Source organism: Geospiza fortis, unplaced genomic scaffold (genome assembly GCF_000277835.1).
Source record: "Geospiza fortis unplaced genomic scaffold, GeoFor_1.0 scaffold165, whole genome shotgun sequence".
Classification (NCBI taxonomy): Eukaryota; Metazoa; Chordata; class Aves; order Passeriformes; family Thraupidae; genus Geospiza; species Geospiza fortis.
The window spans coordinates 1260158-1276909 of NW_005054442.1; the positions used below are offsets into that span (position 1 = coordinate 1260158).

Genomic DNA, 16752 nt, shown 5'->3' on the forward strand with positions numbered 1-16752 from the left:
CTGTTTGTGCACTTGTCATAAAAATAGTTGGTTGATCTTTTTTTTTGTGAGATCTTGCAAGTTGAGTCAAGAGTTGAAAGGTGTACCTTGCAGAATCTTAAAGGGATGTTGTATTTGGTTTATTTTCATTTACCATGGACCATTTCTGTGATCTGTATTGCTTATTTCTCTTGGCCAAATCAGACCAAACGGAAACAGAGCAAGTAGTAACTAAAATTGCCCCTAATAAACACAGAAACAAACACAAAATCATAATTTTTTAGATCTTTCTTTCTTGAGGAACAAGAATTGTAAGCATGAAGGCTCAGCAGTGTTATTTCGCTGATTTGCAAGTGTGGATGAATAATTTCTCAAGTGGCAGCACTGCCTGGTCTGTGGGTTACAGGGGGAGCATAACAGTTCACTGGTGTGGGGAGGACTGCTGCCTCCCTTGGATGACCTGGACTGTCAGAAGTGTCTGCCCACATTTTATTTACTTCTTGAACTCTTTGAAATGCTGAGACCAGATTTGGTGTTCAGACAAACAGGTATAAGCTGCCTCTGGTGCCCTGAACACTGTGTGCCTCACATCAATATTTTAACAACTCACTGAAAATAAAAATATTTTAGGGAGCTGCAAGCTGGGCAGACTGCCTCACCTGAGAGCTGCCTCCTCTGTCCTACACTCTGAAGTCAGGTTCCCAGTAAATACCTCATGTTCTTCTGGCATGCAAACTTACAGCAAGCTTGGAAACAGTTTACTCAGTTAAATGAAACAACTTTACAATAAGGCTGATGAGTTCAACACATCGGCCAGGTCCTCACCAATTGAGAAGAACTTGAATGTTTGTGGTGTATTTTCTTATGCTACTTCCCAACTTGAATTGGTTATATGTTATCATTTAACAGGACATTTGACAATAATATGCTTAGGGCTTCCTGCTGCCTTCAAAAATATAAATGTGATAGACAGTGAGCAGCAAAAGGCAGCAAAACCCTAAGCAAAGGTTTGGTGATTTACAGTAGCTCCAAGATGCCCCTATTCTTCTGCCCTTTATGAGCTTTGTCTTTCAGAGGCACATGGGCCATGCAGTTTCTGCTGATTTTAATGATATGCACATACAGTGGGTTGGGGAAAAATATTGTAACATACTTCTCTACCACAAAGAAAAAAAATAATCATGTGTTGCCAACAGTGAAATCTTCATACTACAGGAGATCCTTCTAGTTACTGTTTCAGATTTATCTCAGATCTACTAAAATAGTGTAACATTTGGTGGTGGACAAGTACTAATGGACAGGACAAAGAAGGGGAAATTAAATTTTATAGAAGTTTTAAATACGAATTTCCTTGCCTGCCTGCATCAAACATTGCATTGTAAAGTAAGGGTAAAGTGTCTGAAAGCAGGAACTCCATCTGCTGAAGTGTTTGTAGGTGTTCTTATTTTCTTTTTTTTTCCCTTTAAGATCACTGTGCATGATGAATATTTGTGAATCTGTATCCTTTTAAAGGGAATAAAAGAACCTAAAGTTATTTTTTTCTGGTTTCACAGAGATCCCCAGAACTCATATGGAGTATGAGAACAGGCTCACTATGAAAATGTTTTTGTTCCAGTTTGTCAACTACTATTCATCCTGCTTCTACGTGGCCTTCTTCAAAGGGAAGTTTGTTGGTTACCCAGGTGCCTACACATACATGTTTAATCGCTGGCGAAATGAAGAGGTAAGGTTTTCTTAATTGAGGTGAATTGTTCCTTTCAGTCTGCACAGTCGTAAATTTCCAGCTGCAGGATTGGTCTGAACTGAGCTGGACCTCAGCTGGCTGTCCTAAAGCTGATGCTTCCTCAGCTGATTCTTCCTGCTGTTGCTAGTCAGGGCAACACCAGCAGTGAAAATCTGTCAGTCACAAGAGTGAAAAATCAGAAAGCTTTTCTTGGTCCCAGTTCTCCTGAAATACCAGTGGGTCTCACCATAGATCTTAAAAAAGAAAAATCTGGTGCTGAGAGCTCATTGAGTGCAAAAGATTCACCTTACCTGAGGGTGTGTGCTGCACACAGATTTCTGAAGCATCTCTGAATTACTCTGTCTTCATATGGTTGCTATGTTTTGGTGTGTGTCTTGTCTCACGCTTGAAACACTTAAAGCCCTTCCTGAGAGAGTGGCTTAGCTGGCAGTCCATGTGGAAATTAAGTATTGTCCTTACAAGTTTTAAGATCTCCTTTCTTGCATTTATACAGTAGTAAAATGTCGTTTATCTGGGTGATACCCATTATCCATGTCCAGTGACACTCAATTTGTCCCCACCAGTGTGATCCTGCAGGCTGCCTGATAGAACTGACGACACAGCTCACCATAGTCATGGCTGGCAAACAGATCTGGGGAAACATCCAAGAGGCCATTGTTCCGTAAGTTCTCTCTTGGCACTGAGGTGCCCATCTCATAGCCTTCAGCTGCATCAAGGGAAATATAGGTTGGATTTTAGGAAAAAGTATTTTACAGAAAGGGTGATAAAGTTCTGGAATGGCTGCCCAGGGAGGTGGTGGAGTCACCATCCCTGGGTGTGTTTAACAAAGCCTGGATGTGGCACTGGGTGCCAGGGTTTAGTTGAGGTGTTTAGGGCATGGCTTGGGCTGGATGATCTTGAAGGTCTCTTCCAACCCAGATTCTGTGACTCTGACTTCACAGAGTATTCTGAGTTGGAAGGGACCCACAAGGATCAAGTCCAGCTCTTAAATGAATGGCCTGTACAGGGACTAAATCCACAAGCTTGGTGTTATTAGCACCATGCTCTAACCAAGCAAGCCAATCTGATCTGCTCTCGTTGTTAACATTTTTCTGCACATACAGCTGGATTTGTAACTGGTGGGGTCGTCGGAAAGCCAGAAATAATCCTGAAAATTTATACAGTCGCTGGGAGCAAGACCATGATCTGCAGACATTTGGAGCCTTAGGCCTGTTCTATGAATATTTAGAAATGGGTGAGTTTAAAATTACACGTTTGGAATTGAGGACAGGACACCTTGTACCGACACTTCCAAAAGAACATTTTCTCGATTAATTGTTGTGGGTTGATGCCACCACTTTTATCTGCATAACAGGACGATTAACTGCTGGGAATCATTAAATAGGTCAGCCCAATTTAAAAAAAAAGCTGTCTTTGCATCTTGAACTGCTGGGAATTTCACAGAAACACTGCAAAGACTTTTTGTTTTCCTCATTTGAATGGGGAACATTATTCTCAGTGCAGCCAGCTGCCTCTGTGTCTGTTCTTTTCTTGTTCCAAAGCATATTCTTAGCTGATGTCAGTGGAAATTTTAAGTATGGGGTGAGTGCCAAATGTGCTGTAAGGATGGGTACTGCAGACATGAGATCTATGAACTGGCTAGAGGAGAATCCCTTCAGCTTTAGTCTTGCACTGATCAGTGCTTCCCTTCAGTCTGTTAGACCAGCAGAGGGAGTGTGGGCACGGGAATATGGGTTTGCAAAGGTAACCTGAGCATGTCAGCTTCTAACAGCAGTTTACAACCCTGAGAAACTGAAACCAAAACTGAAGCCAAGCTAAATCTAAAGGATACTTTAAAGAAGTTAATATTTGGTTATTACAAGCATACATTTTGTTGAAAAGTGAACCTTTTTATTGTTTTATTTCTGCAGAAATAGTTTGAAGTGTTCTAAAAATGCATAGTGTCACTTTAATTTGATACAGCACTGTGGTCTTGTGAAACCAATACACTCAGAATACACTGTTGCCAGCCATGTCCTTGCTCTTCCAGAATCAGAACTATGCTCCAGCACTGTCCAAGGGCTGCTAAGCTAGCAGGAATTTTGTTGCTTATCTGAGGTGAAGAACTTACCACTGAAATCATGGAAGAGTGAATGACTGGTGTATGGGAATGTATTTTATATACTACCTAAAGCAGAAAAAAATGTTCTATTTCCTTTATTTGAAACATAGTGGCAGTATTGACTGTGTACTGAGGATTATCACATTCTGTACTGAGATAGTTAATTTTGGTAACAACTGAAAGGATCATTTGTATATTCTGTTCACAATTCTTAAACTAATGTCAACATTCCCCAATGGAACTGTTGCATATAGAATTGTTATGAATGTTTTGATTAAATAGGTGGAGATAAGGTTGTGAGGTGTGTAGTTGATAAGTAAAAGAAGAACAAGATGGTACAAACTGCAAGAGAACAAAACTGGTCCGATAACAATTGAGAAATTTGATGGAGGAATACATCCCAATTCCCCTACAGTTACACACCATTCATATGAGAACTGCAGCACCCTCAAAGGATTGGTATCCAGCACTGCTGGTAGCATCATTTCATTGAATCCAAATGCTCATTTCTATGGGTGCTGCTGAATGGCAGCCTGAAGGCACTGGAGGAGTCTTGGGACTGGGGCTGATTGTCACTTGGCTCAGGCCAGGGCTGAAGATGATTTGTGCAGCCTGGCGGGAGTTTGCCATTTGTCTGCTAGTGGTAAACCCCTGTCACTCTGAGGATACATCTGGAAGGGCAGATTTTGACACATTGTTTTTCTCTCTTGCAGTCATTCAGTTTGGATTCATTACTCTCTTTGTGGCATCCTTTCCCCTGGCTCCCCTTCTTGCTCTGATGAATAATATCCTGGAGATTCGTGTAGACTCCTGGAAATTGACCACTCAGTACAGAAGACCTGTGGCTGCAAAAGCACATAGCATAGGAGTGTGGCAGGAAATCCTCAATGGGATGGCCATCCTGTCTGTTGTCACCAATGTAAGTTTGTTAATACTTATTTACTTACTTAGGTATGTGATGTGTTAGCTGGGAAATCTCAAGCTGGAGAACCAAAACCACTGGGCTATGCTACATCAACACTGATTCTTCCATGTACTCAAAATGTGAAGAATTAAAAACCAGCTGATGCTTTTTCTCCTTCATCAACACTGTATCATGTTAACCTACAAAGATACCATCAAACCATTTCAGTGGTTTGGCTTGTCCATATGTTGGCAGTGTGCAGCTTCCCATCCACATTTTATTGGCCATAACCTTTCATTCAGTTGTTTGTGTTTTCCAGCCTTTTGGAATGGCATGAGCCAGTATGAAGCTTAGTCTGATGAAGCACACTGATTGCCCAGAGGGAACTGTAGGGGACAGGAAAGGTGGATGAATCCTGTGGGTCACATGCATTTTTACCCTTGTTGCTATGAGTCCTGTTCAGTGGGAATTCTGCTCTGCCTCTGGATGCCCCTGTGGCACCAGTGGCTCCAAGTATTTTTTATAAACTGGAAACTAAATGCTATGCCAGTATTTCATTGGAAACATATTGTAAAGCAGCCTACTGAGCACAAGAAATGCCTCTTTTTAGTGTGTCTCAGGCAACAAACCCACTTGCAGGTACTGCCATAGTAGCACAATACCTCAGCACCTTAAGTATCTCAAGCTTCCAGGAAAAAATGTGCTGAGGCTGCAGTCAGCATCTTTTACCAAGGTGAAGTGCCCCAATCATGCTTCTCACCCTTTCTTAAAAGATTCTGGGTAATGCCAGAGTCACAGAGCCACAACACCTTTATAAATCTGCTCCCAAATTTTGTGTGCCACTTTCCTTATTTATTTTTCCAATTTCTTTTCAGGCTTTCATTGTTGCATTCACATCAGATATGATTCCTCGTTTGGTTTACTATTATGCTTATTCTGAAAATGAAGACTCACCAATGTCTGGATACATAAACAACAGCTTGTCAGTGTTTCTAATCTCAGATTTTCCTGAGAGAAATGAACCTAAAGAGAATCCAGAAAACTTTGTCATATGCAGGTTGGTGTCACTTTGTATAGAATACAGCATAAAAAATCAATTAAGATCTAAGTTGTCCATTAGAAAATAAATTATGTCATTCTCATCATTCTAAAGTGTGAGAGGTAATATTTAGACTATTGATAAGGTAATGGTTGAGGTGGTAAGAGATCAAGCCAGTAACAAAAACAATCACCTCAATAACAATCACCACTAAAAGTCTCATTGCTGACTTGCATTTTGCTTTTTCTTCATTGGATTTTTTGTTTACTTAATTACACTATTGATTTTTGAGTGAGGAAGGAGATTTATGTCCCTGAAGTTGCAAACTTCAGCCTATATCTTCAAAGATTTTTAGGCCGAATAAGTGGACAAGAAAGCAGATTAAAGGAGATGTTTAGATCCCAAAGCTGAAAATGACATATGGTATTTAAAATCAGTCCTTACTTTGCTTGATCAGACCAAAAATCAGACCTATCCTTCTTTCATTTAAAAAGTAGTCCTTTCTTGCTAGCATTGGAGATTCTAGAATAATTGCAAAAGAACTTCGGAAATGGTAAAATAAAAGTATTGATTGGATGAAAAAATCTCAAAGCAAACAAAAAACCCCCCAAAAGCAACCAGCCCAGCACTTTTGGAAACAGCTACATTTGTTTGGTGATGTAGAACGTGCACTCTGTCCTTTCATGAAGCCCTGCATCTGTCCAGGCCATAATCTGCTCATGTGTGTCACATTTATTCAGTGTCCATTACCCTGTGATCCATCCCATCACCCTCTCCATTATTTGAGCATTGCCTGAAAAACAAGTAACCTATGGACCAAATTTCACATCACACATCCTCATCTCTGCTCTGGTGCTGTGAGGGTGTTTAAGCAAACACAAGATAGAAACAAATTGAGAGGCAACCTTTTTCTACAAAAGGAAACAGACCATTTAAAACAAGAAAAGGTTCCTTAAGTGACAGCTGTACTTGCTTGTAAGTGTCACTAAGCTTGTAATGTGTCCCAGGCTGAATGTGACATTTCACCTTTGCATGTCTGTCATTCCTACAGGTACAGAGACTATCGATATCCTCCAGACCATGAGAAGAAGTATTTACACACTATGCAGTTCTGGCACATTCTTGCTGCAAAACTGGCCTTTATAATTATTATGGAAGTAAGTTGCCTACAAAATTTCCTTCTGATATTGGTACTTTGTGATTTGTCTAGATAGTTACTAATGTTACAGAAAATAGAATTGCTGGGAGTATAAGATAATTTAAAGATAATAGCAAGTACTCATGGCCTAAAAGATTATTGTTACTGAGCCTTTTAACTTCAGTGAGCTGACCTCAGAGTAGGAAAAGTGAAAATGGCTGAGGAGACAGCAAATGTTGATCAAAATAATCAGAAAAATAAAAAAGCTTTTTATGTCAGTGTAAGAGATTAAAGCCTCCAGGTCTAGCACTTCCACTTCTCTTGCTTTCATTAAGGAACTGTATGTGAGATGACTGTGTTCAAAATCCAGACAGCATTTTGCAGTAATGTATATTAGTTAAAAACAGCTAAATTAATAGTTTGGATAACTGGCACAACAGTGTTAAGTCACTACTTTGCAAGTTATGAAGGGAAAAGGGAGTAAGTAGTTCAAGTGCTAATGTCATCACTTTTCCTGCTGTGTTTCATCAGCTCTCCATAGCTAAGTGTTATCAGCACAGCTGTGTGAACTTTCTAACAAACCACACAGAGGAGTTAAAGAGTGATGGTCAAGATTCAGACCCTGACACTTTTCTCTTGGGTTTGCTAAGTCATTAGTGGTTTGAATTAAAATATCTGCATAAGATGGGTTTTAGTCTTCATGCACATCTTAGATATACATTGATTTGGTGTGTATTGCTCCAGGACAGCCAAATGAAATGTATTTTGTTGTGAACAAAAGGTGACCTATTTGGTGTCAGATTAAACAAGAGGTGCTTCTTTTGGTAATGAGTGGGTTTTTTTGTTTTTTTTTAGCATGTTGTATTCATCGTCAAATTCTTTGTAGCATGGATGATCCCTGATGTTCCTGCAGATGTGAAAGCCAAAATAAAACGTGAAAAGTATTTAACACAAAAAATCCTACATGAGTATGAACTTGAAAAACTGAAGGAGAGACTGTGCCAAGGTGACACACGAGCCACAGAAAAAGAGTTCATCGCCACGGAAGGGAGAATGGAGCTATCCAGAGCAATGTAATCAAAAACCCAGCTGTTTGGGGATTTAGCTTGTTCTAGCTTTTTTTATCTGTGGTTTGCTCAGTATGCATCATATTGAAAGCTGTGGGAGAGTTCAACTCTTCTCTTTCAGTCCAAAGATTTTTGAGTTTTCTTTAAAAGTTTTACTGAGCTTTCAAAGTTTAGGAAATCTACTGAACTGTATGATTTCGGCACTGGTTTTTATTTACCCATGACTTTGAATAGTAAATGTAATCCTGTAATCCTAGAATTTGGACTCTTGGTATAGGGACTGTTAACCTCAAAGGGCTCACAGGACATGATAAGGTCATTTACCACCAAGCCCTCTCCCTGTTGCTAATTGCAACATTCCAGGCTCTATCCCAGCTGGCTGAAAAGGATACCACAGAGGACCACTGCTGTGGAAAATGCTGAAAAATTATTATTTTTATTATGTGGTAATTTAAATAGAACACTCCTGATACAAGGATTAAGGTTTGGGGCTTTTTTTTTATATTCACTATGTCTTACGAAGCATTGGTTTGAACTTCTGTACATTTTATAGAAGGAATTGATTTTTAAAGATATATTGGCTTAATTCCACTTGGAATTATTTATAGGAACAAAATTCAGTTAATACAATAGTGAAGGGAATAAAAAAACAGTGAAGGGAAAAAAAGCCATAATTTATTTTCCTAAAGATACAATTTATGGAAGAGTTTACTTTCTAAATGCAGATATTGTGGAATCACCTAATTGCAGTGGGTTTTGAAAATGTGTATGATTTGGAGAAAAACAGTTATTTGATTTCTCATTCTCAAAAACTGTCATTGGAAAATTGTGTTTGACTTTTTTTTTGGCCAAAGCTGCTTGTTTATTTATTTCTTTGTTTGGATTCTCAATGAATGCCAGCAAAGGGCTATAGCTGTGTGTCTGTCCTCAATGCATACTCTGGAGTGTGCCTGCACTCCATGGCAATGGACTGGGAGCTGGACCACCATACCAGTTGGTTTAACTGAATGGTTTGGTCTTGGATTTTTATCCAAAATATTTTAAGTATGCCAAATAATGTATGTTTATGCTGTTATTTTCCTTATACATAGTATCCTAAGGCTTGGGGGTTGTTCTCTTGGATTTTCTTTTTCTGCCTTTGAATCTTTGGGAAGGTTTTTTTCCTTTTCTTTTTGTTAGGAGGCTTTTCTACAAAGTTACTGAGTTTATAAATATGTAATAACTATTGTGCAAAGTGGCTTCCAGCTGTTTAAGAATGTGCCCTCATTTTCTAGTTTGAAGCAGGTAGGCATTTTTGTGATCTTGCTGTATATTTAAAACATATCAGCGCTTCCATGCTCAGTGCCTTGTTTCTTTGCATTTGGCAAGAGGTGTGAAAATGATCTCTGCAGGGCAGTGCCTATTTCCAAAATGTGCTTGCAGGCATTAGCATACAGTGAACCTGCAGCCAGAGCTGTTCAGTGTTAGGAAACCGTGCCTGCCTTGGCGCACCTCTGTTCAGTGCCATGTGGACTGTTGGAGAGCAGTTCAGGCCTGGACTGCAGACTCTTGTAACACCAGGTTGTTGAGTTCTCTCATGATGAATACACAAGGTAGACAAGATTAGAAAATTTTGCTCTATTTGCACTTCGAAAGTTATACTTCCTTGCAAGTATACACATAAAAATTGAGATTTGTATTCCAAATCAGTGAGTGATGTACTGTTTACTGCTACCACAACTTAGGGTATTTGGTTTTAGCAAACCTCGCCTGTGTCTTGGAGCACTTGGTGAGTAACCTTAATGTCGTACAGGTTTTAAATCCATGTCCTGAGTGGAGCTGTTGTTGTTAGCTGAAGGATTAAGTGCCTACCTCGAGCACACATCACAGTTTGGCTGCCAGTCAGGAGTTGATGCCGATGTACATTTCTTGTTACTGTAAGTTATTCACCTTCATCCTCTAAGGTTGCTTGGTCAATCAAGCATGTTGGCAATTTGTGTTCATGATGAACTGATCATGTTCTTGAATATTCATATATATTTGAAGTGATGGATCTGTTGGAGGAATGCATGTGTAAATAAATTAGCTCTGCTGCTTAATGTGTAAGCCAAAGAAGAATATCAGCCATCGTCATAATCACATATCAAACACCAAAATTTGCACAATGAAAGCACTGTGCTGCATCTTGCACATATACTGTTAATTAAACTGCTTAATTTAGATGTTGTGGAGTTGTTACTGTTTGCAGTGCAGACAGATGCTCCAAACAGAAAGGTGATGAGATGCAAAAGGATATTTCTGTGCAAAATGTACAACCTGACTGAAGCTGAAAACAGATTTGGAAAATCAGCATTAGATGCACTATTTCTGCTTATGGAAGATTAGTTTCTTCAAGTAATAAAGTGTCCTAATATACTACCCTTAAAAAGATGTGTTGTGAATGAATAATGCTATTTAAGAGCAAAATGGAGGAAGATAAGGACATACGTGTGTTTGGGATACAGCATTGATAAGCAGACCCTGAATTTGAATTGATTTTTTGACTCCTATTTGTGCTTCTTACAACTTATTTTTTAAGATCACTTGCTATTTAATCCAGTACAGATGTTTTGTATATGTTGTATCATGCAATAGAAAGTGGAAAAAAAACCTGGGATCAGCTTATTTAGAAAGAAATATGTATCTTAAAAACAAGCCATTACACTTTGTAGCATTACTTCTTTGTGTACAGAAACTGTTGAAAAGAGAATCTGTTGTCATACTAAAAGCTAATATCACATAAAAAATTAGTCTTGACACCTTTTTACATGATAGTTTGCCTTTACTTGCCATTAAGCAGTATTTTGACTAAAGGTATCAGTATGGTTGGGTTTATAGTGGTTCACACAAGTTTCCTGAGGTGTTCTTAAAAAGTGAGAAAAGTAAGGAAGGCCTGGTCAGTTTGGAGATGTGCTAATTCTTACTGTCAGAACAATTTATTTTGATGTGATTTGGTATGTAAAAGTGTCCTTTAACTAAAGTGAATAAAGTTTTGTATTGCCATTACTGTAATTGAAGCAACAGTAGATTGCCTCGTTAGAATTAGTTACACAAAACAAAATTGACCTTTCAGGTGTAATACAATCAGGGATATTTTTTTTTTTGCAATTAAAATTGAGGTTGTTTACCTTGGGAAGGTTTAGTGTGGTATGTTCTAAGCAAAGGACTGCAAAAGAAGAGTGCTACTATGAGACACTATTGTATTTTTTCTCAAATTTTTTTACTGTGCTTTTACTTTTTTATGTAGTGCTGTCAGTTTGAGGCAAGAGAATGGAGTGAAAATAGATGGAGTTTCTGACTACAGAATGGAGTGAAAATAGATGGAGTTTCTGACTGTTCTACATGTACCACTTGTTTGACTTGTACTGTTGTGTAATCTGAGCGGTGTTTTTGTCTGCTATGTGTGTTGCTGATATATATGATACACTAATGTCAGAATAAATTTTTTAAACATTCTGCTAACATTTAATATGCACATTTAATAAGCTCTAAATCTAGCAAATAAAGCTGTGTTCATTTTTAATGTGCTGGCAACTCGTGTGTGAAAATTCCAAGAACTGAGAGAGGAGCCGAAGTACTAGAGGTGAAGTACCTGGAGCACCTCCTGAAAGAGAATATTCATACAGATTTCTGCAACTCACAATGTCTGTTGTGTTCATACAGATCCATTTTCAGCCAGGCTGCTTTTCCCTGCCTTATCTGGATTCAGTTTTTATTCCTGCAATGCCAGGACCTGAGGTGCCTTCTCAAGTTCTCAGTCCCACATGCAGTTTCCACACACAGCACAAGTGGTTCACATGCATGCACTTGAAATAGCTTTAGTACATATCCTGGGAAAGATGGAAGGGCTGAAGCTTTCCCAAGGCACTGGGCAAGTCTTGCAATACATATTTTAATCTTTCTTAAAAGTCACTTCTGGCTCCAGTGAAGAGCTTTGGATTAAATCACGGGGAATCTGGCTTGAAGTTCCTGACTTGCTCTCAATGGATGTTTTTATCTCAGCATGTCACCTCTCCTGTTGTATCACCTTGTCAGGGTTCTGGGAACAGGGTCACCTGCCGCACTTGGTGTAGGTCATTTCCTTTGGAACTTTGAAATTACAAACTAAGACACTTGCAATTTGAGCAAATTAAAGAAAGATATAAGACGAATAAAAGAATCTTCTCTGTATTTAAAGAGGAGAGAAGAAAAAAAGACCAAAACAAGCAAGGAGTAATTATATAATATGGTACCACTACTGTGCTCAGTAGGGTACTTAATTAAGTATGAAAAAAAAAAACATTAAAAGAAGAAGAAAAGTAGCAAAAGAAAGAGAGGCGGGAGAAAATAAAAGATGAAGGAAGGTGCTGTTGATATGCAGGATATAGGGGACATTTATATATTAAGTTGTGAGTTTTCAGGTGCATTCCAGCTTTGCTCTTGGAGGTTAAACCCTGCCCTCCCCCGAGGCCTGTAGTAAATGGGTAATTTAAATTTAAAGTTTAATTGGGGATACAATGTCAGCCAAAGTCAAGTATATTTTATAAAAAAGAGTAGCATGGTAGCTTGTGAGAAGACATCCACAAATTCTGGTACAAAGCTGGCTATCCACATGATCAGAAATTGTAACTACTCTTCAGAAGTCATAATTCCTTCATTTAACTTGTGTACCACAATTCAGTGGTTCTACTTTCTGAATCAGAAAAAAATTATAGGGAGCACTGAAATAGAATACATTTTCCCAACATTTGCATCTCAAATGGTACAAAATATGCTGTCTTACAGGAGTAGAAAAATAAGTAACCCATTCCCTAATCAGTGGATTAGTGGGAAAGAACAGCAAGATGTGGGAGAAACAATATGCCAGCATCTGAAGTCTGCAATTTGTTTGAGATGTGTAGGCTGGGAAGCAAATAAAATCTTGTCTAATATTCCTCAAAATGTTCAAAATTAATTAAAAAACCAGTGTTTCTGAAAATACTGTCTTAAATATTTAGGACACACTGCTGGGAGGCACAGGGGAGGGGTCACTAACATCTGGTGTGGCAAGATATTGTGTCCAGAGAGGGTTAAGAGAGCCCTCACAAAGGACTCATTTGAAAAACCTTCCTTCCCTAAACAGATGGAGAGAAGTAAAGGGGGGAAAAGGATGATCATTGCCATATGAAGGATAACAAAATTATTTCCAGATTTGTATGAATTACTGTGCAACCTCATTAAGCCACAGCTACTTTTTCTTGTCTGTCTGCCTTCTTAAGGGTGGTCATAACAATTTTTGCCTTGGCGTCCTTAAAAAGGAGTAGCTAAAAATTAAAATCTCATTCTGGTTTTAAATAATCATTGTCTTAACACAACACTTACATCATTCAGATGCAACTCAGGAAGGGTTTTTTTAAGCAAGTACTGAGAAATCTGCTGGGAGATGATGAGTAGGATGTGAAATTCAGAAGCCATCTCAATTTTTGGAAGGTGCATACGCACATTCCCCTGCAATAATTAGTGACTATGCTTTCTCAGGCAGAAATGACTCAGTCTGAACCATTTGATAAGGGTAGGATTTTTTTTTAATTATTCTTTTTGACTCCTCAACAAACCAGTGCCGTTAGATTGTCTGAAATATTTGTATTTAAATCACTGACTGACCTTGCTTGGCCCCTGGGTGTTCAAAGCATCCAACACTGTTCAGCTTTTCAGTTCTGGTGCTGAAAGATGCAGAGGCCATAGTAACTGCTTCTGTCATCAGGAGGCATTAAATAAATGACCCTTGTCGTTATGTTGGTCCTTCCTTAACCACAGTGTTTGAAACACTTGGTGTGGGTCTGTCTGGCCCATGAAAAGTTGCAAGGGTAGAAAAGCTCTGGCTCAGATGGCTCCTAGGTCCTTGCATCTCCCATGCTGGTGGCTTTTGCTTGTTTTTCTCAACTAGTGCTTGGTGAAATGTAATGCAAACAGTGCTGGAATGTTCCAGGACTGCTTGCTCAATGGCTCTTTTAATAGGTTTTTCAAAAAGGAATAGAAGTACTCCAGGACAGAAGGTTTTAGCAGGGAAAACTGATAGGAAGGGCAGATTCCCTGCCGTGTTACCTCTTCACAACAGGCAGTTTTGCTGTCAGGTTATCTCAAATAAACGTTTCTGCTGGCAGGAGCCCATTGCTAGTGCTAGCAAACAGTAATGCTACAGTAAGCCTGTTCTCTGGTGGTGGCATCTATCTATATATTATTCTTCAGCTAAAATTCTGTCTCTGTCTATTCCAATGTAAAGTGTACCATTATTTTCAGATGTGGCCAAGATTTCAACATCTCTGTAACAAAGATCAAGGTAAAAAAACAAACAGATGAAATAGGTAGGCCAAGAGATTTATATTTAGTAATAACAATCTGTTAATTTTAAGGTATCTAGAGCTCCTGCTGCTCTAAGCAAGCCACTAATGCATTGCCATCAGGAAGGATTCTCTGCTTTCCCCTTTCACACAGGTTTGCTTTCCTCAGTGTCAATGACAGCTTTTTGGCTTTCTCAGAAGCAGCACAGGAGACAATAGGAAAAAAGTCTCCTATTTTGAATAAGGGAGAATGATCCTGTGTGTTTTATGGTAAGCAATAAATGCTTTTTCATTGGATTTTTGTTTGCATTTAGGTGGAAATAGCAAATGATTCTGTGGCTGCAACCCACCTGTCACAATGAGTCGTGTTTTAATTCAAAGATGCCACCATATATTGAGTCACCAGGTACCAACATCTAACATTTTCATCAACTGCAAGTACTCTCTGTGGGACTGGTAAAAAGATTATGATCTAGTTAATGGGGTCACTGCTGTGATTAGAACTGAGGGAGGTGACATGGGTAGAGGAAATCAAAGCAGAAAAAGAGCCTGCTTTACACTTCTGCTATAAATTCAGAGTGCTGGGGTTATGTGCTGAACAGGTGGAGGGCACTGAAAATAGGAAGGAACCATGAAGTCTTTATTAACTACTTTATCTTCATAAGGAGGAAGGTGAATAAACAGCAGTGTAAGGCCTTATGAACTGGAGAAGACAGAAAAGCTGAGGCACCAGACAGGCTTAAAGCCAGCACTTGTAGAGAAATTTTTAATATTCAGCTGTATAGAAGAAGCCTTTAAATGTAAATGGCAGTCTGTCAGCAGGTGTTCCCTGCCTAGGAGAAGAGACCCAGGTGTTAGCAGCTAATGCAGGAACTGGAAGGGGACATCTGAAAGGTTCATTCTGTTGAGAAGGGAAAAACAGGATTTTCTTTGCTTTTGCACCTGGAAGAAATTAACTGCAAAGCAATCCTTCATTTTCAATGCTGTACAAACTCTGCTTCAATTGTCCACCCAGACACCTCCTGGTGCACAGAGCAGCCCCCCTTTGTCCTGTGCACACACCACCCATCCCTGCCTGTCACATCTCTGTCACTTCAGGCACTGAGCTCATTCCTGGGCACAAGGACAGTGCTGGCAGCAAGGTGACGAGGTCTCTGCTGTCAAGATGACCCTGAGGTGTTGAAAGTCTCCTTTTCCCAGCCCAGAGACCAACAAAGAAGACAGAATTCCTTGGCTCTGGTTCTCAAGGTTGTTTATTTTCTCTAATCTATTCCATTCTTTCCCTGCCCTGCTGAGATCTGTCCAGCAGGTCAGGTTGTGGCACAGTCCCTGCCCTTGGGGTGGTGTTAGCTTTTTATACTAAGAACTACGTGTGCTTTATTTACAATAATTTTCCAATATTATCACCTATGTTAGACAGTCTGTCTCTACTCTAAACCAAACCAGAAGTGCCACCATCACAGCAGGAGATGGAGGACAAGAAGAAGGAGAAGGACAGGACACACCCAGGTTCCTCCATCTCGCCTCTTGAACCCTCATTCTAAATCCCCAAAATTCTACTTTTCCACCCTGTGATAAATTCACTATCATTCTACTCAAACCCTTGTGGCTTGTAACTCCTCACACAAAGTTGGTAATTGTTTCCATGAGCTAAAATCAAAGGCACAGGTGTTTGTGACTCTGTGCCAAGGTCTCTGAGCCCCCTGCCAGGGTCTCGAGTCCTCCAGGGCAGCCAGAGGAATGTCCTGGGCTCTGGCAGCTCTGAAGGCTCTTCCTCAGGCCTGAGGTGTCTGATGAGGATGGGGCAAATGCTGAGCAAGGGAACTTCAGTTCCTGTTGTGGTGAGAACAAACACAACTTCCCATAAGGCTGCATTGCCAAGCATCTTCATTCTGCAATAAATGCCAATTGTTTGGTGCATATTTGATGCAGAAATGCACAAAATTCAGTCATTCTGAAATTTTATAATTAAGCCTCTAACCTGAAAAAGGATTGATATCGTTTAGCATAAGAGAGTGACATCAGATCATTGTTATTTTAACAAATATTTTCTAAAGTAGAATTTTTCATTAAAAACAAGTATCTATATCAACAGATTTTTAACTGAAAAAGCCTTGAATAATTGGAAATTTTATAAATGGTTATTAAATATGTTTGGGGCTTTTTATTTGTTTATATTTTAATTTAATTTTATTTTTTTATATTTTTAATTTTTAAATTCTTTTTTGTTATCATCAAAGACAAAAAGATTACTACTTCCTGCAATTCTCAGTCTTTCATCTGGTTCTGCAAGACTGAGTTACCAGTTACCACAGTCAGATACATGTGAGTTGTTGTGTGACCACAGTATCAGAGAAATTATAATCTGAACATAGTCATATAATAATATATATAATGTAATCTATTCAGATTACCTGGAGAATTAAATTCAGACTAATTAATAAATACAAATCCTGAGTAGTA

At 39.1% G+C, this 16752-nt stretch overlaps 1 protein-coding gene across 5 annotated transcripts in view; it reads left to right on the forward strand.

The window, feature by feature from the left end:
* ANO5 (anoctamin 5) overlaps positions 1–11513 on the forward strand; it is a 61041-nt gene extending 49528 nt beyond the window's left edge. For all 5 annotated transcript variants that reach the window (XM_031062236.1, XM_031062239.1, XM_031062238.1 and 2 more), the window contains 7 exons: positions 1533–1702; positions 2287–2384; positions 2827–2957; positions 4538–4743; positions 5604–5785; positions 6819–6924; positions 7761–11513. In XM_031062236.1, coding sequence (XP_030918096.1) covers positions 1533–1702; positions 2287–2384; positions 2827–2957; positions 4538–4743; positions 5604–5785; positions 6819–6924; positions 7761–7982 — 1115 coding nt within the window. In that variant the 3' untranslated portion in view covers positions 7983–11513. The remainder of the gene's footprint in view (positions 1–1532; positions 1703–2286; positions 2385–2826; positions 2958–4537; positions 4744–5603; positions 5786–6818; positions 6925–7760) is intronic.
* The last annotated feature ends 5239 nt before the right edge of the window (positions 11514–16752 follow it).